The sequence below is a fragment of the Lissotriton helveticus genome, chromosome 3_1, assembly GCF_964261635.1.
Source record: "Lissotriton helveticus chromosome 3_1, aLisHel1.1, whole genome shotgun sequence".
NCBI classification, from domain to species: Eukaryota; Metazoa; Chordata; class Amphibia; order Caudata; family Salamandridae; genus Lissotriton; species Lissotriton helveticus.
Window position 1 is genome coordinate 974,429,144 of NC_136061.1, and position 25,635 is coordinate 974,454,778.

At 49.1% G+C, this 25,635-nt stretch overlaps 1 protein-coding gene across 9 annotated transcripts in view; it reads right to left on the bottom strand.

Moving 5' to 3' along the window:
* Positions 1-25,635, bottom strand: part of HDAC4 (histone deacetylase 4) — a 1,367,213-nt gene that overhangs the window by 435,357 nt on the left and 906,221 nt on the right. For all 9 annotated transcript variants that reach the window (XM_078681413.1, XM_078681410.1, XM_078681417.1 and 6 more), the window contains one exon: positions 18,283-18,469. In XM_078681413.1, the coding sequence (XP_078537539.1) occupies positions 18,283-18,469 (187 nt within the window). The remainder of the gene's footprint in view (positions 1-18,282; positions 18,470-25,635) is intronic.

Below are 25,635 nucleotides of genomic sequence, written 5' to 3' on the forward strand. Positions count from 1 at the left end.
ATTCATTGGCTGAAACAGCCACAGCGGCAGCCACTAAAACGGCTCCCGTAGATCGAAAAAAGCGTACATTAAAATACATTGACGGTGAAACAGTGCTGGCAGTAAAAACGTCATCAAAAGGCGACTGCTCAGCGTTACCGATCAACTATCCACTCAATTATACATACATAATCGATGCAAACTCCGTCCCTTTTGCTCGAATCCCTGGAGTGGGGGATAGAGTGATTCCAAACATGGACAGGAGAAACTTGTTAATCGCAGACGCACATATGGGCGAGGGTCTCAGACACCTCAAACTAAAAGATTCTCTGGAAGAATTACAATCAAGGTACTGGTGGCCAGGCATGAGCCTGCGTCACACCATGTTTGTAAAAACTGCCCAAACTGCAACAGAGATCGCAGTGGGGAGAGAAACAGTTTAATACCTCGTCGGTTTACTCCAGGAAAAATCAGGAGTAAAAAGGAAGGGTTGCGATTAACATACACAGGCTAGTTCCACTTATAATGTAGATCACCAGCACTCGGCTGACGTCCGGACTGTTATACAAAGATTTGCGAGTCTAAATGGCATATACGCTAAGAGCATGCTATGTTTGACCATTGTCTCCACTCTAGCCCTCAAGCATGGGGGGAAACATGGCCAAATGAGCATAGCCCAGCGGGAATCTTCTCACTTCCTTCCTGAGGGTACGGGATGGTGTAAAGAAAAAACCAAGGCATAAAGCAATCTATAACGGAAAGGATATTAGGTTCGGGAGCTGGGTGGGTCAAACATCTAATAAGTGTCCAACGTAGTCTCAATAACTTGCCAAGAAATTCTCTGAAGGGATTCAGTCCGTACGAATTATTATTCGGAACTAGGATGATTATCTCTGACCTTGACAGTCAGACTTCAGTGGTGAAAGAAAAAAGCTTTGATATCAAAGACCGTTTGGCTATTTTGCAGGACTTAAACAAAACAAGAAAAGACCTGAGCAACATAAAGTTGAAACAACAGCCAACAACCACTGAAGAACCACCACCTGTCCCAGCAAGACCTGTCTGGATTCCTAAAGTCGGGGATCTAGTCAGGGAGAAGATCGCGGTAAAGAAGGAATTTGGGCCTTCTTACAGAAAAGCAGTTCCTGTCTTGTCTGTCAACGGGACAAGATCAGTTGTACTACCGCCACTTGCTGGTAAAAAGGAGAACCGAGTTGTATCCATCGACCTGGTAAAACCACAACATGTGGCCGATAACAAACAGTAGGCCAAGTGGACTCCCAATAAGTAGCAGAACACCAAGGTTTGCTACCAGTACAGAGGTCCTAACGAAGAGGCTCATCACATTCGAAACGCCTACAGAAGAACAACAAGGACTATGCAACAATGCAATAGAACTCAGACCTCTGAAAACCCAAATAAAAACATTTAGCAGAGACACACCAATCTATAATGAAGTACCAAGTGAAAATGCAAGAAACAGTAACCCTGAAGCAATTGGAACAATTGACAGAACAGCATCTGGCTACTTCATAAACTTCGATGATTCCTCTGAAGGCTTCAGTGAATCAAAGACACAGCCATCATCAAAAACCTTTAAAGATAAAGCCAAAGAACTTTTGAAACAACTGAAAGAAACATATCTGATTTCTCCATGGATTGAATTTTGGGTGGGTTTTGGTGCATTTATCCTCATACTTTGGCTCATCATGATACTAACATTGGGACGCTTTATTGAGGGAAAATATGCAAAAATGGACACAGCAAGTCAGAAAATCAACTTGATCCTCAAACCACACACATCTTCACACGTCGAGAAAAGAGAACTTTCTTCAGCCAACTTCACAGCCAATCCGATACCTGGTGGGGTAGCCTGGGACAACACTGACTATGAAATTTATGGTCCGGTCGAGATCCTGAAATATCCACACCAAATTAAGATCTCCTTGAGTGACTTTGTAAAACCAAACTCATTTGCTGATGATTGGGACTTCGAAAGCATTAATAATATGATGTCTGATTTAGTAATGTCTGCTAAATTTACCAAACATGATTATTTGCAGGGTTCTACCAATTATGATAGTATGTACTGTTATAACCACTATGGTAACCATTTTTTACATAGATCTGCACAACCTAGAAATGTTTTAAACTATAATCAATGGGAACATTGTGCAACACCTCCAAAAGGGAGCCCAAGAACCGTTTACGACAAATATTCATATTTTTTAGGTTTTAACACAAGTAACGCTGAAGCATTTTATTTTAAATTATCAAATAAGACAGGGACCAAGACCATGATAACCAACACAAAATTGATATATTCAGACTCATTCTTTGAACAAATGAATACCTTTGGATTTGATTATTGGGACAAAAATGTTGAATTGAAAAGTGTTTGGGGTACAAAAGATTGGCAAGTACAGGGTATAGAAGCTTTGTTTAGAGCCTGCATGATCCCAGAACAAATGATATTTTTAAATGACACTGTTCAACAGACCACCTGTCTTGGCTTAGCCAAAATCAAAGATTTAAATAAACCGTCTATTCCAAAGCCAACAATGTTTAGCAATAACTCTGATACAGATGAAGAGATAGACGTAAACCATATATTAAACCAAAACAGAACACATCCTGATTGGAAACAGTGGTTGATCTGGCCCACAGATACTAATAACTGTCAAGACAGATTCCTGAACAAAACGCAGGGGTTCAAAATGACCAGGCCAGACCCTAGATATCCTCAAAGACATCACCCAGGGATAATAACCACCTACAGTGTGGGCAAATTATGCCTTCAATGGCTACAAACTTCCACACTGGCAGAAATTAAGCAACACCTAACTTTACTTACTGATGGTGCTGACTTGCGTGATTTCACTTTGGGACCACGCAAACAGCGTCAAAAGCGTTTCATAGCAGCCTCTGTATATGCAGCATACAATGAGGCCTGGAAGGTTACTCAAATTGAAACAGCAGAGAGAATACGGGAAATTGACCGTATTAATTTGGAAAAATCACTTTCTGTAGTGGACAATGGGTTAATGACTCTGTCCTCCAGAATTTTTTCTTTGGACAGCATTGTGTCTTCAGCAATCGATATATTATCGCAAGACTTACTGTTATTACAACACGGTCAGTCACAATTGCGTTCTATTGTACAGCTTGGCTGGACGTTACAAAATCTGCGTTCAGGCTATGTGCCTTGGCGTCTAATCAACACAACGTCATTATTCCAAATCTTTAACCTTACTGATAGACAAATCAGTATGGCACAAAAGGGTGCTGATTATACAATCTTGAGCATTGAAAAACTCGAAAGATTACCAGTGACAATGTCAGAACGACCTGTCAGTGAATGGATAATACATGGGATAATAAATATTCCAATCTCAACCTTCAGGTTTCGATACTGCCAAAAATATATACAGGCTGGCATGTACGAGAAATTGGGAAAGGGGTACCTTAAAACAACATGGAACCTGCCCTATTCACATGCATGTGTCAGTAATAAAGGACAGAAAGTGTTTCTTAGTGGCAACAATTGTGCGATGTCACTAAGTGGCACACTTCTGTGTAACGGAATTAGTTTGCATGGAGCCTGTGAAGGGAATTCATACAACCTTTCATGTCACCAGCAAGGCGCACCTGCAACAGAAATAGAACCATTCTTTCAAAGACTCTATAATGGGAGTTACATTCTAATTGTAGACCGCAGATGTTGTAGTCTTATGCCCGGGACTCCTTATCTAGTAACTACCACTGCGAAGGTCAAGTGCTGTGGACGCTCGTTGTTCCCCAGCTCCTTCCCAGACAGGGAGGCAAGGGCATGGCCCGATTTGAAAATTACTTCTATTCGAATAGATACTTTAAGCAGAATGAAAACAGTGCTTCTTCAGACGCCTACCAGGCTCTCGTCATCAAAAGAAACGTATGATCTACAAGTCGCAAGGACGACTGCAGAGATACATACATTATTATCAACTAATTCCCCCGTACATTTCGCGGAAATCCTGAATGAAATCTTAAATATTTCTGATACCAATGGGGTCTCAAAGGTATTTAAGACAGTATTTTCAATGGCATTAACACCATTCAAAGCCATACTGGGTATTTTTCCAGATTTCGTCCATTCGATTTTTGGCGGACTTCCCCTGATCTTGGGACTAATTGCAGGAATCCTATTCTTAGTCCTTATTTTTCGTTATGGCAACCCATGTCACAGACAAAACTCTGGCGACAAGAGAAGAAACAATCCTAGCCATTGGATACCGGGACCGGATATCAAAAATCCTGGGACTCTCCCGGCTTAGAGACCTGAACATGACTTGGTTTCTATCATTTCGACCAATGTGGCAAAGATGTGTTTTACCTGTATTAAGGTGTCTGCTATGCGGAGAAGAATGCGTGTTAGACACATGTCTGACGCTACAATCGGATGCGCCGATGGATGCAGAAACATTGTTGAGCCCGATCAAGGTTCATGCTTTGTGCTGCCCTCAAAGGCTACCAATCCTGATGACGGCATTCGTGGAAGCTTCACCACTGCGATTGATGGGTAGTGAAGTTCAAGATGAAAGCAGCATCGAACAGGTACGACCTTCTGTCAGCAATGCGAATCAGAATGTCAATGGAGACAATCATGCACAAGAATGCATGATTACACCTATTTCCGAGTTAGTAGAACTTTCCCAGGAAGCTGTTGACAGTTTTTTCAAAAGCCTAAATGATATGATGTTCTCACCCGAACAGAAATAGAGACTTTTGAGCAAGCTCGCACACGGCGTTCCCTGAATTCGGCCTTCAACTTTAAATAATAAAGTCACATGAACTATTTTTCACTCCAGTTCACGGACAGCAACTCTTTCAGAAGCCCCAATTCATTTTTTCGGTTTTTCGGGACACTTATCTTCTGCTTAAAGTAAGAAACTATTCCTAAAGAACTAAGATTTCTATTTATAGATACTTTATAGACTTTAGCTGCCCGCTGGTATGTTCACAAATATTTTATTCTGTGATGGAATGGTCTCGAAACTTTTTTCTGTATTTAAGAAACCATTTCATGTGTAATTCTCATATACCAAATAAGCAATAATGTATACAAATGCGTGATTACTTTAGCATTATTCCATAGCTTGAGTGCATACAATATATATGTCTGCAAATTTTCCGTATATTTGAAGAATTTCAAAATGCATTTATGTATTTTGGGGTGGTAAGGTATACACACTACTCTATAGTATGTTGTACTATGTTATACTATGCCTAGATTAGTAAATATGTCCATAGTTAGCGTGGAGTGGGTGTCATGTATTCCTATAGGTTCTGAATCGATCCCCCTATTCCTGACCCTATTCTAGTTAAACAAACCAACAAGTTAACTAGCAGTCAGCCCATGAGGCAGAAAACCCCCATGATGCAGATACCGTTATCTGACGCAGTCACACTACGGCACAGGAACGTGTTATCTGATTAGGTCATAACGCTTGCGATCTAATTAGACAAGCGATATTTCTCCAGCCCCTGATAAGGCATACGGAGTTCTCATAACAAATCAAACCTATGACAACCTGGGCAAAACCCTGCGGCCATTGTTTTGATTTCACCGAGAACTTCAGTAAAAGAATGTGCTAACGAGCAAGTCGTATGACATCCTTATTGACGTATCTATGTCCATCCTTACGTCAATCTCGGCACCTTAAAGGTATAAATATTACCGATCTTGCCCTATGCAAACACACGCGTGGTGACGAGACGGAGCAGCCATACTTGCCGAAGCCAAGAGCAGAGCAGACCCCGCTGGCAGCAGCCCCGCCTTCCTGACACGCTGAGAGACGCGCTGCTTTCTCCTGCCGAGAATCCAGCACCGGCGTTTCTGGGTAGCCCTCGCAGGCAGCCTGGAATATCGAGACCAGAGAAAGAGATACCATTCCTCATTCATCCTAACTTCCAGGTACAGAACTGAATAACCCCTCACAGAGAATTCTTTAGTTATTCACTTGGCAAAAACAAACTTAACTTAAACTGTAACTTTCTATTCCCGCCCACGTATTAGGCTTAGGTCAGGTACACGGGGTAGGCGTATCTAGAAACACCAGTTGAGCACGTTTAGTCAAATGTATATGTGTATGTAATATATTTTATTCATTTTAAAACATCTTATGGCTTAGAAACCATATCAATGTTTTTACAGTATTATTTTATACTATTGCTTTTAATGTATGCACTTTACTTAGCTATAAGTATTGCAATAATATCGATCCATTTCTCTTGTATGAGAAAAGAGACTGATCAATAAATAACACCTTTTTATTGAACACGCCCGTCTCTTCCTTTTCTCTACATTCTGATGAGACTAAGAATGCACGTACTGACTGAGTAAAATAAATTGCCTTTTGTTCACACGACTCTCGAGATTTACTCTTGATTAGGGGAGAGCAAAGTTGTCATGTTCTATGGTTGTCAGAAACTAAATCCCTTCTTGTCTAATCAGGGAAGTTAAGTCCTCCTTGAACATTCGAGAAAGTTTCTAGTGAACTCTGAGCTAAGCTGGCAAACCCAAAACTTTAAGTCTAGTATCGACAGTAGTAGACCTAGTTAACGTCTGGCCTAGGCCTTTACTGCTGTAGGTATTATTCCAATGCGCAGAGCCTATTGGGATGATAGGAACTACACTACACACCTACGCCCCGCCGCCGGTGCGGCACTAGAGATGGTTGGCAGACGATTCCGGAGCGACGATCCCCACCTGCGCCCATGAGACCGGATTCGCCCACTATCCGGGCGGAAATGGACAGGGCAGTGCATGCGGTGACCAGAGACACGGCGAATGGTGATATGGCCCTGACGGCCTGAGCATCCTCCGGGGGGAGATCGACAAGGCCTCTTCATCTTTGCAGGTTGGGGGTTCCGGGGTTGGGGGGCGGCGGGGGGACGCGTGGTGGCTGGATGTCCACTTCAATAACTTTCCACAGACTTGTCCATTGGGACCAGACTGGGACAATGGTGCTCTTTGCACAGTTGGTTGGGAGGCGGGAGGGGGGTGGTTGGGGTAGTTTCGGGGTTGACGGGGTGAGTGACAGTGTTGGGGAGAGAGGCTGGGGGGAGCAGGGGAGAGATGGGTTGCTAAAGCTGGTTGCTTGCATGGGGGGTTTGTTGAGGGGGGGGAGGTCGGGGGGTCTGGGGGTGGCGGAATCGGACTGTTGGGGAGAAGTCCTAGGGGAGTGGGAGGGGGAGGGAAGGGTACCGTACTGTATTGTTGACACGTTTGCTCTGCCCTCGCATTGGCACGGGCGCCGTCCTTCCCGGGCCGCGACCTACTGACTGAGCTGCGCTCTTACCCACATAGATGATGGCCCTCAAGGTTGTTACTCTTAATGTAAAAGGACTGAACAACCCTGTCAAGCGGAGAGCGGTGTTATCCCTACTAGAAAACACACAAGCGGATATTTGTCTTTTGCAGGAGACACACCTCCTAGCCAGAGACTGTCAAAGGATGCGGTCCCGAAATTCCCGACACAATACTTCTCCTCTAACACTACTAAGACGGCGGGGGTCGCAATCCTGTTGTCTAGAACGTTTCAAGGGGAGGCCTTGCATAAAGTGGCGGAACAGAAGGGAAGGCTCCTAGCTTACAGGGTCAAGACGGGAGGTCTGGTGTTTACGGTTGCCTCGATATATAGTCCCAACGACCACCAGGAGCGGTTCCTCCACTCGGCCTTGGCAGACGTAGCGACCACCCCGGACAGGCATATCATTGTTGGTGGAGACCTAAATATGGTCTTCGATTCGTCCTTGGACAGATCGGCGCAGCGATACCCTCAAACAGGGGAGATCTCGCAGGCGGGCAAATCCCATATGGAAGACCTTGACCTACACGATCTGTGGCGTCTTCTCCACCCAACCACCCGAGCTTACTCCTACTATTCACACGCACACAAGACCTACGCGAGACTGGATCATCTTCTGGTTACGAGACCGGTCTGCGACCTAGCCACAGCCTCGGACGTAGGGGTTCTTTCGTTGTCGGATCACGCCCCCGTTGAGGGTATTTTCCGTCTGCCGCCGGCATCTCCCTCACGAGGGGTGTGGCGCCTCAGAGACACCCTTTTGCATAAAACGGCTGTCGTGACACGTATACGGGAAACACTTCACGACTATCGGCGGCACAATGATAATGACGACACCACCCGGGCGACACAGTGGGCCGCATTGAAGGCGGTGCTCCCGGGCGAGTTTATTGCCATCTCCTCGGCGGAGAATAGGGAGCGGCAGCAGAAGAGAGACGAACTTACCTGCAAGGTGCGAGAACTGGAACAGGTGCAGGTGCATCAGAGAACCGGGGCTCCCAGAGTCTGGAAGCAACTTAAGGCAGCTAGGAAACTCCTGTCTGCATTAGACATGGACAGGGCGGAATACGCTGCGCTTGAAATATGCATACTACACCGGCGGCGATAGGTGTGGCCGGCTCCTGGCGAATAAGCTTCGAGTAACGCACCAAAAACACCTGGTGAAGGAGCTGTCGGTTTCCGCTGGGGTGACGGCCACAGAGGATAGTCAGATTGCAGACGGCTTCCGCCGATTCTACGCCGACTTATATGCAGGCGCTCCCCCCTCTGCACAGGCCGAGGCAGACTATCTGGACTCGGTGGACCTTCCCTCCCTCGCCCCGGAACAGGCAGAGCACTTGGAACGGGACATTCGGGTTGAGGAGGTGATCACGGCTATCTCCCGGCTAAAACACGAGAAGGCCCCGGGACCTGACGGGTATACGCCTCTTTTCTACAAGACGTTTTGCCCTGAGCTAGCACCGCTCCTTACGTGCCTTTTTAACTCGTTCTCCGAACCGGGAGCTATCCCTCCAGACATACTCCAGACGACGGTGTCGGTTATCCCCAAACCGGGAAAAGACCGGACTCTATGCGGCTCCTACCGACCGATTTCCCTTCTGAACGTAGACCTCAAGCTGTACACCGGGATCCTGGCGGCACGACTGGCGCCTCATCTGCCGGGACTGGTGGACCCGGATCAGGCGGGATTCATCCCTGGGAGACAAACAGTAGACAACACCAAAAGAGTGGTCCATGTGCTGGAGAAGGCCTCCCGAATCCCCGGGGAATGGATGCTGCTATCGATCGACGCGGAGAAAGCCTTCGACCGGGTACACTGGCCCTACCTAGAGAAGGTTCTGTCGAAGATGGGTATATGGGAAAAGTTTCGCACCCTGGTATTCAACTGCTACAAATTTCCGTCCGTGGTGGTGCGGGTGAATGGCTGTAGCTCCCAGAAATGTGCGATAGAACGGGGCACTAGACAAGGGTGCCCGTTGTCGCCGCTGCTCTTTGCTCTCTATATGGAGCCCTTTGCCCAAAGGATACGCCAGAACCCGAACGCGACTGGCGTGCGGATGGGGAAGTATACCCACACCATTAGCCTCTACGCGGATGACGTTATACTGACCCTCGATGATCCGCGAAGGTCACTTCCTGCTTGTATCGCCGAATTAGAGGACTTCGCCGCAGTGGCGGGTTTCAAGATGAATATGGGGAAATCAGCGGCCCTTGACGTCTCGCTGACCGCCGCCACGAGAGCCGACTACAGGGCCTCTTCCCCATGCGCTGGTCCAAAGACCTGGTGCCTTACCTGGGCATTTTGTTAGCACCCTCTTTATCCTCCATGGTGACCGCCAATTGTACGACCTTAGGCAAGAAACTTAAGGAGGAGTTAACCCACTGGAATAGGGGAACACTGTCTTTGCTGGGCAGGATAGCCGCAGTGAAGATGACCCTCCTGCCGCAGGTGCTATACCTATTTCGAGCCCTACCACTTCAACCCCCGAAAGGGTGGATCCGGCAGACTCAAGCGGACATTGCACGCTTCGTCTGGCAGGGCCGCAAACCCAGACTCAAGAGAGCCTTATCCACACTGGCCCCTGAGTCTGGAGGACTGGGCATACCGGATCTTCATAAATATTTCCAGGCGGCGCAACTGCGGTACCTGGTGGAGTGGAGTAGGTGGGAATCTGATAAACACTGGCTGTTCCAGGACCAGGCGGTTGCGGGCAGGACCCTGCAGGAGGTGCCCTTCCTGCGCAGAGCTCACCGTCCCCCCAACCTATACGCGTCCTTCATCACGCGGGTCCCGATGCGAGTCTGGGACGCCACGACTGCTGCGCATAATCTTACCACCTTCGCTTCGCCGTTCACACCGCTGGTCGGGAACCCGGATTTTCATCCCGGGATGGAGCCTGGGGCCTTCGCGCACTGGCAGACGGCTAGATGCAGTGCGCTGTTCCACATGTACGGCCCGGAGGGTATCCTCCCGTTTCAGGATCTTAGGAGAGAATACCATCTGCCGGAGACTGAACGGATGCGGTACACGCAGGTGCGTCACTGGGCGCTTCAGCCGCAAGTACGCGACTCGGCAGACCGGAAGCTCACGCCTTATGAGAAATGGCTTGTGACGCGCACCTCAGACTCCAAACTCATCTCGGATCTATATAAGCTTCTGCAGCCTTCCTCTTTTCATATCTATAATCTAGGGCGGGAACGCTGGGAACGTGAATTAGGTAGGACTTTGAGTCACACAGAGTGGGACCACATTTCATACCGGGCACGACACTCAGCGTACCATACCGGACTCACCGAAACGTTCAGCAAGGTATCCACATACTGGTACTATACGCCTGAGAGACTACATGAAATGAACCATAACATCATGAACACCTGTTGGCGAGATTGTGGACAGATAGGCACACTTACACATGTTCTATGGGACTGCCCCCTACTGAACCCCTACTGGAAGGAGGTCTTGGACGAGATTGACCGGTGCTTTGACATTGAACTGCCTCGCTTCCCCACATATGTACTACTGGGTCTGCCCAACGGGCTGATGTTCCCTCTGAGATCTCGCAGGGGCAGGCAGATTGCGATTGCCCTGGGCTCTGCTGTCCAGAACATACTCATACACTGGCGCACCACCACGCTCCCCGCGATTACCGGGTGGTTACATAGGCTGTGGCATGTCTTGGGGATGGAGAAGCTATCCCTTATGGTGTCGGGGAGATGGCTAGGTTTGAAGATCTGTGGCAGCCATTCCACTCCTTACTAGTGACGGAATTTAAAGAACTTACCTGTCCTCGATATCTCCGATTGTTGCGGCTAGCGTCCCCGGCGAACCCACCTAGCTGATGTGTCTGGAATGTTTGACGGGTGGGAGGGGGGGGGGACGCACTGCGGGGGTGGCACGGGAGGGTGACTTGAGCACAGTACGGGAAGAGGGTGGGGGGGATCGGGAGGGTGGGAATGGGGGGGGAGAGTTGGGAATGGGGATGTTGGTCCTTGAAGTTGTTGTCATCGCATGCGCACCCAGCACAGTGCCTTGATGGACATCACTATAGCAGGGCCGTACGCGCTGGTTGCGCTCCCGCATAGCGGAAGCTTCACGCTACCTCTTCGAGACCACTGTATTCATTTGTTTGTATTGTTTTCAAACCTGCAATAAAATACTTTAAACCTAAAAGAAACAGTCCAGAAAGTGAGGTCCTTTACATGCATTATATGAAACAAGTTACTTACCTGTACCTTTAGTTCTCCAGTATTGGTAACTTTCATAGATTCCCATTGCTTGTATCATTCCCCGTCGTCGGAATGGGAGCCTCGGTAATTATATATATATATATATATATATATATATATACCTAGGTAAATACACCCTAATAGGTGCAAAAAAGTAAAAAATTAGGCCTAGGCCTCATTACATTTTGTAACCTATAGGTGTCCTTATGTAAAAAGACCCAAACTTACACTAGCAACCAATCAGATTAGCCTCACCTTGTGGAACCTTCCTGAGAAAGCTCAGAGCCTCAGATTTTCGTAGCCGTTGCCTTGCCACCGAATCACTTAGACCAAGAGTGAGCTTTCCCAGGGGAGGAGGGTGGGCGCATGGGAATCTATGAAAGTTACCAATACTGGAGAACTAAAGTTACAGGTAAGTAACTTGTTTCTTACTCCAGTATTGGAACTTTCATAGATTCCCATTGCTTGTATCAGAGTAGAGAGCAGTTAGCCTGCCTCAAACATTTCGTTCCTAGTTACTCATTATCATCAACAAATGATACCACATATCATCATAAATATAAATTAGTAACCATAGCATAATAAACGAAATGTGAGAAAACACAGGAAGGAGGGAAGAGAGGAAAGCTCACCTCTTACTGGAAGAGATTTCTCAGGACAGCTTGACCAACAGCAGAATCTACCTTTGTAGCCGCGTCCAGGCAGTAGTGTCTCGTGAATGAGTGAGTACTGCTCCATGTGGCCGCTCTGCAAATATCCTTTATCGATACTCCTGCAAACAGTGCTGTAGACGAAGAGATCGATCTTGTGGAGTGTGCCTTCACCTGTCCATCCAACGGTTTGCCTGCCGCTTGGTGGCAGAAACGGATTGCACTCGATATCCATCTAGAAATCCCTTGTTTTGACAACGGAAATCCTTTCCTTGGGGCTCCAAAGGCCACAAACAGCTGGGGCGTCTTCCGAAATCCAGCTGTGCGTTGAAGATAGAATTTTAAACATCTCTGAAAGTCCAGAGAATGAAGTGTCCTCTCAGCCTGGGTTGAGGGCAGAGGAAAAAAAGAATGCAGAACCACCGGTTCATTAAGATGAAAGTCTGTCGGTACCTTCGGAATGAATTTGGGGTTCATCCGGAGGATCAATGTATCGTTCTTGAACTGTAAGTAAGGTTCTTTGATCGTCAAAGCCTGAAGTTCTCCCACTCTCCTTGCCGAGGTGAGTGCCAGCAGAAGCGCTACCTTCCACGATAGGAACTTTAAGTCTGCCTTATGTATTGGCTCAAATGGCGACCTCATCAGCTGAGCCAGGACTACATTCAGATGCCAAACCGGGGGTGGAGGCCGAACTGGCGGAAACACCCTAAACAGTCCTTTAAGAAATTGCTTTATCACTCTTGCTGATAACAGAGAAGGACCAGATCTTGTTCGCCTATATCTGGAAATAGCTGCCAAGTGGACCTTGATGGATGCATGAGCCAGACCTGCCTGAGCCAAAGAAAGAATGTATGGTAAGAGTTGATGTGGAGCTGAAGAGAATGGCTGTACTCCTTCTCTCTGGCACCATAAACAAAACCTTTTCCACTTAGATCTATATGTTAGTGCTAGGAGCTCTTGCTTGTGCTAATATGTTCCTGCATTCCTCCGGAATGTCTAGATCCTTAAACTCTCTGTGTTCAGGAGCCATGCTGTCAACTGAAGCGAGCTCGGGTTCGGGTGAAGGACCTGGCCGTTGGACATAGATAGAAGAGTCTGGTTGGAGTGAAGCTGAATGGGCTGTTCCTCCGACAGAAGAAGCAACTCCGTGAACCAGAACTGGCGATCCCAGGCGGGCGCAATCAGTATCATCCTGCACCTGTCCATCTTGAGTTTCTTGAGGACCCGAGGAATGAGGGGGAATGGCGGAAAGGCGTAAACAAATGCGCCGGACCAAGACATCAAAAGGGCATTCCCCAGCGATCCTCGATGGTGTTCCCTGCTTGCGTAACACCGGCATTTCTTGTTGACCGGAGTGGCAAACAGGTCGATCGCTGGGGTCCCCCAGCGGGAGAAGCTGTCCTTGACCACTGCGTCGTCCAATTCCCACTCGTGTGAGACTGCCTTCAGGCGGCTTAGCGTATCCGCCTTCGTGTTGCATACTCCTGGAAGGTGTTCCACCACGAGCCTGATGTTCTGGGAGATTGCCCATTCCCATAGCAGCTGGGCCTCCTGAGAAAGCAGTGGCGATCTTGTGCCTCCCTGCTTGTTGATGTAATGCATTGCGGTGGTGTTGTCCGTACGCACTAGGATGGCCGAATTTGAAATCCTTGGAAGGAAAGCCAACATTGCCCATCGAATAGCTCTCAGCTCCAGAACATTGATATGTAAGCGACGTTCTCCTGGCGTCCAGTGTCCACTTACTTGAAGATCCTGCATGACCGCTCCCCAACCCTGAAGGGAGGCGTCTGTTGTAATGACGCGAGGAGCTGGCGCCATTCTGAAACTGAGACCCACCGAGAGGTGAGATCCTCTCATCCACCATGAAACTGACTGTTTCATCCGCTGGGTGACAGTTACCCTGTCGTTGAAGGACCCTTCCACCTGCTTCCACTGAAGGTCCAGTTCCTCTTGCAAGGGGCGCATTCGCAGCCTGCAGTGCGGAATCAATTGAATACAGGAGGAAATCGACCCTAGAAGAGATTTGTACCTCCTGACTGTCATCCAACATCTCTTTTGTAATCGAGCGGCTGAAGACATGAGTTTCATTTGTCTCTCTTCCGATGGGAAGGCTTTGCACACCTGAGTATCGAGTATTGCTCCCAGGACCTTTACTGAACATGCTGGTTGAAGAACCGATTTTTCTCTGTTGAGTTGTAAACCCAGGTGAGTGAAGAGATTCAAACATGTCTCCACCGCCTCTGACGCTGCTTGTAAACTTGGTGCCTTCAGCAGCCAGTCGTCTAAGCACGGGAATACTTCCAGCGACTGTCTTCTCAGAAAAGCCGCTACAGGGGCCAGCACCTTCGTGAATATCCGGGGTGCGGATCTTAATCCGAATGGGAGCACCATGAACTGGAAGTGACTCTTGCCTACTGTGAAGCGAAGGAAACGTCTGTGAGCTGGGTGGATCGGGATATGAAAATAGGCATCTTCCAGGTCTAACGTAGCCATGAAATCGCCTGGATTCAAGAGGCGCAATATGTCCTGGAGTGAAATCATCCGAAACAACAGTTTCACGAGATAGGTATTGAGCTCCCTTAAATCCAGGATTGGACGCCACTTGTCCTTTGCTTTGCGGATCAGAAAAAATCGTGAATAGAAACCTTCTCCTCTTTGTGATAGGGGAACACGTTGGATCGCCCCTTTCCGAAGCATTTGTTGAGCTTCCAACTGCAGAAGGTTGAGATGTTTCGAAGTAGTGGCGTGGGGAGCTCTTGTAGGTGGAAATTCCTGGAATTCTAGCGTATGCCCATGTTGGATGATATTCAATACCCACTGATCCGATGTTATTTCTTCCCAGCTGCTCAGATGTTGAGTTATCCTGCCGCCCACTGGAGAACCATGGAGCGGAGGAACAGTTGGCAGAGTCAGGAGGCCGCTATTGACGCTTGTTTGCGTCCGTGCCCTGACGCCCTTGACGTCCACGAGAACTCTGACGAGAGAAAGACTGAGATTGTGACTGCCTCTGATAATACTGATTGCCATACTGAGGTCTGTACGACTGTGACTGCTGAGAGTACCGTTGTTGCTGATAGCCACCTCTTGGCGAAGTGAAGCCTCTTCCTCGTGCTCCACGGAACGGTGTCTTCCTATATTGTAGGGTACCAAGAGCCCTAGCAGTCTCAGTGTCCTTCTTTATTCCCTGCAGAGTGTCATCGACATGTTTTCCAAATAACATGTCCCCATCAAAGGGTAAGTCAAGAATCTTATTTTGAACTTCAGGCCGGAAGTAAGTTGCTCGCAGCCAACCCTGCCGTCTAAGAACTGCCGCGCTACCCAGAGCACGGAACGAAGTGGTTGCGATGTCCATCGCGCAGTCAATCATTTCTGAAGAAGAACGTTGGCCTTCTTCATGAAGTTTCAGTGCTTCGGCCTTAGGGTCATCTTCCAGTAGGTCGATATATGCCACGACATCACTCCACATCTGGCGGTCGTACCTCGCCAGAATAGCTAATGCATTGGCCGCCCGGACCAGCAAGCTCGCCATTGACGAAAAACACTTCCCAGCGTTGTCCAACCTTCTACCCTCCTTGTCTGGTGGGGTTGTGAGGGTGGCTGAAGGATTCCGCGATCTTTTCTGCGCTGCTTGCGATATGACGGAGTCCGGTCTTGGTTGTCCAATCAAGCAGGCACGACTGTCATCACGAGCTTTGTACTTCTTTTCTAGGCGCGGTAGATTTGGAATTACCGTCGCTGGGGCTTGCATTACTTTCTTTCCTTCTTCCCATATGTGCTCTACAATGGGAATCGAACGCACTGCCTTACGGTAAGCCTCTTTAAAATCATATAAAAAACAATCCGTAGATGTTGTAGGCATTGCCAGCTTGAAGCGTGCCGTGGCTCTCTCCATCAAGTTGAAGAAACCTCCTACATCCGCCGGAGGTGAATCTATCGGGTCAGGCACCGGAGCAGCCGAATCCGGAACAATATACTGATTCCATTCACTATCCGGGTTTTGATCACGATTGTCACCTGCTCCATCCTCATCTGAAGTGTCATCCTGGTCCGGAGTTTGCCGATGACATTCCCCCTCTTCTTCCACATGTGCCGGGTGCACCGACTGAGTCGACACCACCTCTGGCTGAACATGCGCCTGACCTTCCACTGGTCGCGACACCTTTCTGCCCCTATATTCCTCCAGCATAGCCCGTAAGTACGTCAAAAGGCTCATGGGCATAGAAACCATGCCCGGCTGTACTTGGGCTTCCTGATATGCGACTTGAGTTTGCTGTCGCTGCTCTTGCTGGCCATAATACCCATCTTCCTCATCAGTCTCCTGGTACTTAAGATGCAACTGCTATGGACTATAAGCATCCCCATACATCTCATTCTCCTCTTCAGAATAGTCCTGTTCTTCCAATAACAGGGCTGGGGGAATGGGGTCACCTTTCTAGGTGATGTCATGTCAGGTGTTATCCTCCTTTTCCTTGGGACTGCCGCCGACGGCGTTATAAAAGAGTCCACATTATCCGGTGCCATCGTCGACGGGGCCGTCGACGAGATCATCTTCGTCGTCGACTGATTCGCCATCGTCGACGGGTTCGTCGACGGTATTGCCTTCGTCGACGAGATTGCCATCGTCGACGTGATTGCCACCGTCGACGGAACTGTCGTCGTCGACGGGATTGTCTTCGTCGACGAGGTGGTTACCGTCGACGTAGTGACCGTCGTCGCCGTCGTCGACATATTCTTCGTCGACGGCATCGTCGTCGAAGTTCTCGTCGTCGTCTTCGTCGACGCGGGATGGCTCATCGACGGTTGAGGAGACAAAGTCACTGAAGAGGCCTTAGAGCCTTTCTTAACCACTGTTGAAGCCTTGACAGATGGTTTCTTGAAGGACTTAGAAACTTTATCTTGATGTGAAGGCCCAGCCGAGCCCTCATCAAGTTTTGCCTTCTGCACCTGAGGTGCTTGCCTTTCCCTCTCCTTTACACTTCCGTGAGGAGATTCGCCAGGCTCGGGCTTGCCAGACCTATCAGAGGTCCCACGCACAGCCTTAGAGGGGGGTTCAGATGATACCTCCACCGATGAGCTACCCCTCTTCAGAGATGTCTTGGAAGACGTCGACCTGGCATCCTCCTCATCACTGGACACCACAACTTCTTTCTTTTCCAACTTCCTGAGCCAGATTAGTAATCTACCCTCACGGTCCCGGAGGGTCTTAACAGACATCATCCTGCATAGTTTACATTCCTCTGCCTTATGGTCAGGATATAAACAATATATACAATCTTTGTGCTTGTCTTCTGCATGAAGTCGTTTTTTACCACAACTGGCACAAGACCTGAACAGGCTCTTCTTTTCCTTATCAGCCATAGTTGAAACTTAAACAAATCCTCACAGAAAAACTGTGTAAATAATACCTCAAAGTAGAAGTTAGAGCAGAGCTCTAAGGAGACTCCCTGTCACCAACGGTGCGGTAGAAAATCTGAGGCTCTGAGCTTTCTCAGGAAGGTTCCACAGGGTGAGGCTAATCTGATTGGTTGCTAGTGTAAGTTTGGGTCTTTTTTACATAAGGACACCTATAGGTTACAAAATGTAATGAGGCCCAGGCCTAATTTTTTACTTTTTTGCATCTATTAGGGTGTATTTACCTAGGTATATATATATATATATATATATATATATATATATATATATATATATATAATTACCGAGGCTCCCATTCCGACGACGGGGAATGATACAAGCAATGGGAATCACTGAAAGTTCCAATACTGGAGTAATTTCAGAATCTTCTCTAAAAGTAAAAAAGTAGCCAACACCAGGAATATGAGCATAAAATACAGAGGTTAACAGTGGAGACTTATTCTACCAACCTTCACGCCTCTGACCAGTAGGTTTACTTAGGAAAGAAGCCAAATGTGCCTTTTTCGAGAGGGCCTAATTTACTATCTGATTAGTTGGAGATTGGATGTAGGCTTCATTGAGTGGTAAGAATCCTTGACAGCTGCCAGACTAAAGTGAAATGAAACCTGTATAAAAATAATGTGCTTGCTGAACCCTATTAGTGCAACACATGCCTCATTCCCTACCTGTAGTGAAGCGTGGCTTGGTAGGCACTTCCTGGACAGACATGGGGAAGGTGGCAGAAGCAGGGGAGGACTGTGCTCTTGAAAGTGGCCGGTGACCGCCAAAGGACACAGACATGCCAGCTGCCTCCATGGAAGCCTGGTACTTTCTTAACTGGAGAATGCGCTGCTGCTCCAGCATCAGGGCTTGCTGTGGAGGAAAGAAATAAACAGGAGAGACAAGTTCGACCTCACGTAGGAGCAGCAGGTGAGACATCAAGCAAGTCTAATGGAAGGGGCACTTAAACAGTACTAAAAAGACCATTACCTACAGACATTTTACACAAAATGCACAAATTACTACTTGTGTAGCAATATATCTGTAAGAGACATTAGTTAGTGATAGATTCCTTACCTCAGAATATCCCCAAGAGTCAGACTGGATCCAGAAAGTTTTGCTTAGCAGTACCCCTGCGCGTCAATAGGAGGGGTCCTGAGGCTCCGCTTCCGTCACTGGCGTCGTAAGCGCCGACATGACGTCACGGAGAGTACTCAGGTGCCACCATGCATGCTGTCAGTTCTGTACACTACTTTCCACACCAAGAACGCAGAGTCATGCAAGATAATGACCATTGGTGCATAAAACTAGGGCCTTAAAAGGGATGACCTTAACCCTAGTAATCAGTTAGCAGAACGGGGAGGATGGGGAGGATGGGTGGGGCGGTAAGGACTCTATCACTAACTAATGTCTCTTACAGATATATCGTTACACAAGTAGTAACTTGTGCATCTGAAAGAGACATTAGTGATCGATTCCTTACCTTAGAATAGATACCCCAGCAATACCAACCCCGGTGGTGAGTCTGCGAACAAATTTACACCAGAAAGTCACGGAGCACAGAACGGCCAAAGAAGTCTTCCCTCCGGACTTGACTGTCAAGGCAGTAGTGCTTTGTAAACGTGTGCAGCGAGGCCCACATAGCTGCCTGACCAAAGTCTTGCAAGGGAACGCCACGTCCCAAGGCAGTAGTGGCTGCCGTTGCCCTGATGGAATGGGCACGCAACCCCACAGGAAGCTCCTTCTTAACCAACGAATAGCAGGCCTTGATGCAGAGAACAACCCACCGAGAGATGGTCCATTTGTGCACGGCCCAACCTTTTTTGGCGCCCACGTAGCCAACAAAGAGCTGGTCATCCACACGGAACTGTTGTGTACGGCCCAGGTAGACGGTTGAGCTTCTCCTCTTCCCTCGAGGAATGCGGTGGCGGATAGAAGGTGGGCAAAGTGATGGTCTGCTTGATGTGGAAGGGTGAGACTACCTTTGGTAGGAAAGAAGGACGGGTCCTTAAAACCACCTTGTCCGGATGAATAGATAGGAAAGGAGGTTTAGGAGCTCACTCACTCTTCTGGCAGAGGTGATGGCTACCAGGAAAGCTGTCTTAAGAATGAGAAGATGTAAAGGACAGTTATGAAGGGGCTCGAAGGGAGTACACATCATAAACGTCAAGACAAGGTTTAAGTCCCACCGAGGCATGATAAATGGCACCAGAGGGAACGTGTGCGTAATGCCTTTTTGAAAATGGTTCACAACCGGGGACTTAGGGCCCAGAGCCGAGCCCTGCTGGGCTAATGAAAGAAGGAACAAAAGAACCTTGGAAAAAGGGGCAGAAAGGGGATCCACAGCCTTTGCTGTGCACCATGCCACAAACTTGTTCCACCTGCAGGCGTACACCATTTTAGGGGAGGGACGCCTGGCTGCCAGAATGACATCACAGACTTCGGGAGGAAGATCGAAGGTTTCAACTGTCGCAGCTCAATCTTCACGCTTGGAGGTGGAGGCTGGAAAGGTTCGGGTGGAGAACCGTCCCCTGTAGCTCAGGATACCAGTATCTTCATGCCCAATCCGGAGCCACAAGGATAACTTGGGCACGGTCGCGCCTGATCTTCTTCAGCACTCTGGGCAGAAGTGGTAGAGGTGGAAAAGTGTACAACAGACCGCAGCTCCACTTGCGAGTTCAGACGCCATTCGTGATCCATCAAGCACCGGCGGCTGAGTTTGTCTGCCCTGGCGTTCAGCGAATCTGCCAGGTGTTGAACCACCCAAGGTAATGCCTTGATGCTCCAGCCATGTCCAGAGGCGCTGAGCCTCCTGACATAGGGTCCAGGACCCCACCCCGCCCTGTTTGTTGCAATACCACGTGGCAGTGGTGTTGTCCGTGAACACCTGCACTACACTTCCCCGGACAGAGGGAAGGAATGCCTTAAGTGCAAGCCGGATCGACCGCAGCTCCAAAAGGTTGATATGTAGCCGGGACTCCGCCGGGGACCAGAGGCCTCTGATCTCCGCATCTCCCAAGTGGCCGCCCCATCCCAGGAGGGACGCATCAGTCACCACTGTGTGTTCCGGCTGGAGAAGGGAGAGGGATCTGCCATCTACCCAAACGCGATTCGTGAGCCACCACTGCAATTGTTGAGCAGTGCCCGCCGAGATCTGGTCATGATCGAACAGGTTGCCCTGATACTGCGCCCACTCCAGGTACCTCTGCAGAGCCCGCATATGCCATCTGGCATGTGTGACCAGCAGGATGCAGGAGGCCATCAGGCCCAGGAGCAGTAGGGTCATCCTGACTGAAACCCAGGATAGAGGCTAAAAGATCGGAATCGTTGCCTGAATATCCCAGACTCGCTGCTCGGGAGGATAAACCCGAAACACTGTCGAATCCAGAACCACTCCGATGAAGGGGAGCTTCTGAGAGGGACTAGGGTGCGACTTCGGCACGTTGATGGAGAAACCCAGCAACTGCAGGAGGTCGGCCAAAGTCTGAAGGTGGTTGACGACTGCCTGGGGCGAGCCCGCCTTCAACAACCAGTCGTCGAGGTAGGGGAAGAGTGACACCCCTGACCTGCGCAGATGAGCTGCGACCACCGCCATCACCTTTGTGAACACCCAAGGGGCGCAGGTAAAGCCGAAGGGGAGCACGGCAAACTGAAAATTATCCTGGCCCACCATGAACCGCAGGTAACGCCGGTGGCCCGGCAGGACGTTGATGTGAAAATAAGCGTCCTGCAAGTCCAATGCTACCATCCAGTCTCTAGGGTCGAGAGCAGCTAGGACCTAAGCCAGAGTCAGCATTTTGAATTTCTCCTTCCGAAGGAAGCGATTGACGTCCATGAGGTCCAAGATGGGGCGCAGGCCCCCCTAGTGGGAATAACAACCACTCCCTACTTACTGCACAGGAACGCGCTCGATGGCTGCCTTGGCCAAGAGGGCCGTGACCTTCTGATGGAGAAGAACCAAATGATCCCCAGACATGCGGTGGCACAGAGTCGGCATTGCTGGAGGGGAGGACTGAAAGGGAAGGGAATAACCCTTGCAGACTGTCTGCAGCACCCACCTGTCCGATGTAATTTCGCGCCAGTGGTGGAGGTGGTGGCGGACCCTGCCACCCACTGGCGTGGGGTGCTCCCTGAAGCTCAGAGTAGGAAGGCTTGGAGGTGGAAACAGCGGGGGTAGAGGTACACTGTCCCGCCTGCTGGTTCCAAGTTCTGCCCTTGCGGAAGCCATGGCAGCGCTGAGACTGGTTCTGCACAGGCTTGTTGGAGGAGCGTGCCTGGGTGACTCTGCCCTGGCCACGAATGGAACGAAACCCAGGAGTGGCAGGGTTCTTCGTAGAAAGACCCAAGGACTTGGCCGTGGCCCATGAGTCCTTAAAGCGCTCCAGTGCACTGTCAGCCTTATCGCCAAAGAGGCGGGAGCCATCAAAGGGCATGTCCATGAGCGAGCCCTGGACATCGGGCGAGAACCCAGTCGAACGCAACTATGGGTGGCGCCGCAATGCCACAGTCGTGGAAATTGCCCTGCCCAACGAATCAGCTGTGTCCAAACCACACCTGATGGCAAACCTAGCCACATCCTTTCCTTCAGCAATCACTTGGGAAAGGACAGCCTGGACCGCCTCAGAACACTGAGGCAAGACCTGAGCAACGGAATCCCAAACTGCGTGGGAGTAACGGCCCAACAAGCAGGCGGTGTTAACCGACCTCAGCCCTGAGCTGGCCGAGGAGAACAACCTCTTACCAAATTGTTCCAGCCTTTTAGAGTCCTTACCCGGCGGAGCCGTGGGAAAGGCACTCTGCGAAGTTGAGGCCTGAATGACCAGGCTCTCAGGCATAGGGTGAGTGGTCAGGAAGGCAGGATCACCAGATGCCGGGCGATGACGCCTGGTGACATTTTTATCCACCGGCGCCCCCGTGGCCGGCCGCCACCAAGTGCCCAAGAGGACTTCGGTAAGGGCCTCATTGAAAGGGAGTAGCGGCTCCGATGATGCAGACGCTGTCTGGAGCACCTCTGTAAGGAGGTTGGTTTTGAGGGCCACTGTAGGAAGGTCGAGATTGAGAGCCTCTGCAGCCCGACGGAGCACCACGGTGTAGTAGGCGGCGGAGTGGCAACCCCCGGGTCAGAAGAAACAGAGTTCGCCCACGTCTTCTAGGTCGTCCACCCAATCTTGCCCTGAGTCACATTACCTGTCCCAGTCGTCGTCCCCTCTGGCGTAGAGGGAGCTAGTCGTGGCGCTGAAAACAGCCAGGGCCGGGCCGAGCCGCTTCCCAATTCGGATCCCAGGTTGGGCAGGGGTGGTATAAACGGCACCTAGTGCGGCGCCGGGGGTTGGAGCCGAGGGCAGCACCGGGGCCAGAGCCGAGGGCAGCACCAGAGCCAGCAGCGCTGCACCTCGTGGCGCTAGACCGGAGCTAGCGGCGTAGGATCATGTGGCGCCGGTGGCGGGGCCGCCGGGCCAGCAGGATCTGGACACGGGACCGCATGGTCTGAAGGCGCGCCGGCGGGAGCCCGGGGCCTAAAAAGGCGGTCCATGGCAGCAAGAAACTCTTGCATCCGTTCGGGAGTCGCCGACGGACCCGGGTATGGCAGCTGAGCCGCAGGACTCCCTGGCTCCGGAGGAGCCACAGGGGCAGAGCCCCTGTCCCCCTCACCCACCTCTGAGGAGCGACGGGGGGACGTCGGAGAGCGAATACGCTTCTTTGACTTTTTTTATGGCTTGCTTATCGGAATCCAAAGGGGAAGACTTGAAGCCCGAGGAGCGACGGCTCCGGTCTCGCGAGCGGTCGCGGGATCGACTCCTGGACCCAGAGCGGCGGTGTGACGAATGCCGAACCTCCAGCAATTTCGGACGCCGCTCCCACAAGGTTTTCGGGGCCATGGCTCGACAGTCTCGGCAGGCCCGGGAGTTGTGATCCATCTCCAGGCATTAGAGGAACACTTGTGGGGGTCCGCCACCGACATATTACGGTGGAACGTTCCACAAGATTTAAAGCTGGGCATCCCTACGTGCACCAGGAGAAAAAAGGGGGGAGACAAAAGTCCCAAAAGAGTAGTCAGTGACTCAATCCGGATCTGCGCTTGCTGGCGCAGAAAAAAGAACTGATGTCAACGAGCATGGTGGCGCCTAAGTACTCTCCGTGACGTCATCTCGCCGCTTACAACGCCGGTGACGAACGGGGAGCCGCAGGACGCCACCTACTGACGCGCAGGGGTACTGCTAAGCAAAACTTTCCAAATCCAGTCTGACACCTGGGGATATTTCTAAGGTAAGGAATCTATCACTAACTCTTTCAGATAATCTCTAATTAAGCTTGAGTTGGGCTGTCCAGATCCCTTGCATAGGACTATCTCCAGTCCAAAATTAGCCCACATTGACAAGTCTTCAGGTTATCACGCATGCCTCAGAAAAATCTTGAGCCATTAAGCTACTGGTGTGGATAATTTTCAAAATAATCATATGCAATAATGGAGCTAGTCTAGCACATTCCTAACTCTGAGGAGGTATGCCTAATACGCTTACTGCAAGCATTAAGCGGTTCCCTAGCCAACAATGCTGGTAGTCCTCTACTCTTAAAGATGCTTCTCTTTATCCCTACACCGTGTTAAAGCACTCCATAAAGGTGATTTTGTTCATCCTGTCACCTGTGTTAAAGCACAGTTATATCTTAGATTATTTTACAGGCCCATTAGTTACTTATGCAGAGCTATTTTATAGCGTATTACCAGTATATACTGGTCTACTGATCCACAACTTGTGTGGGACTACTTCCATGGGTGCCGGAAGTAAGGGTAAGGGACACACTGCAGCACCTCCAAAATAACAATGCAGGAGTTCCATATGTGAAAGAGCAAGAATCTTTACAGATTCTTTTTATCGTTTCACATTTGCTGTGCGTTTAAAGACAGAGGTCAAATGCTAGACTAACCTTCTGACAACTTGCTACAAATTCTTTTAACAAAGGCTGGTGTTTACTTTTCTTTGACTGTAGATTGAGAGAATTTTGTAAATTGAACTACATAATCTTGCTGGGGCACAGGGAGCGTTAAAAGCAAAATCTGCAGCAAGTAATTTGTTCTAACACAACAACATTTAAATAACCTATAAAATGAACTATACACATAATTCAAAATAGATCAGCAGTGAGGAAAGCCCAAATTAAGTGCCTTATTTGTAATTCTGAAATGTGATAGAAACAAAGAAGATTTCAACAGGATCAAACCAAATCAAGTCACTTTATTTGGTGATGCCCTTTGCTGAAACCCAATTTCCACACAATCATTTGTGCGCTATATGCATAGTTTTATCAGTAAAACTATATGTCTGTGCAGATTCAGAGGTCACTTCAATTGAAAATGGCTGACTGTAAATGGCAGAGTGTTGCCATGCCACGTTTTAGTCATACCTTTGTGATGGTCTGCTCTAAAATGCCACAACAGCTACATACTACACCCTTACCATTATCTTGCTGAATGGGCATAGCTCATTAGCTGCTCTTCTTCTATGTCTGTTGCTTGGATTTTTCAGAATACCTATGAGTTCAGTGATGGATCATTAACGGCAGTACCATCATTCTGAAAACTGTTACAGCACAGCTGGCTACTTCCCTAAATAAAGACTGCCATCCTCAGAGATCTTTCAACCCATCATCTGCCTGCATGAAGCAAGTTGCCAAACTACCCCATTCCAGAACTGGGCTACCAATTTCCAGCAGAGGGCTACTCTATTGTCAAAATCAGATGCAGGCATATAGCTATGCTCCACATGTTCTGTATGTTTCATACTTTAGTTTCTTAAATGCTTGCTTGTAGCTGCTTCTTTTTTTCAATGTCTAGTGAACGTCTCTGAGGAAGTTAAGGTGAATGTTGAAAGAATGCCTGGCAATATGGAAATTATTTGCTTCTTTACACATGTGAGACTACTTTTCAATGGTCTTTTCCAAGAGCTGCTCTCTGGCTATATATTTATGCTAGCCTGCTTTCCATGTGACAGCAACGTACCTGACTGAATGGAAAGGAGATGCCTATGCTCAAATAAAGG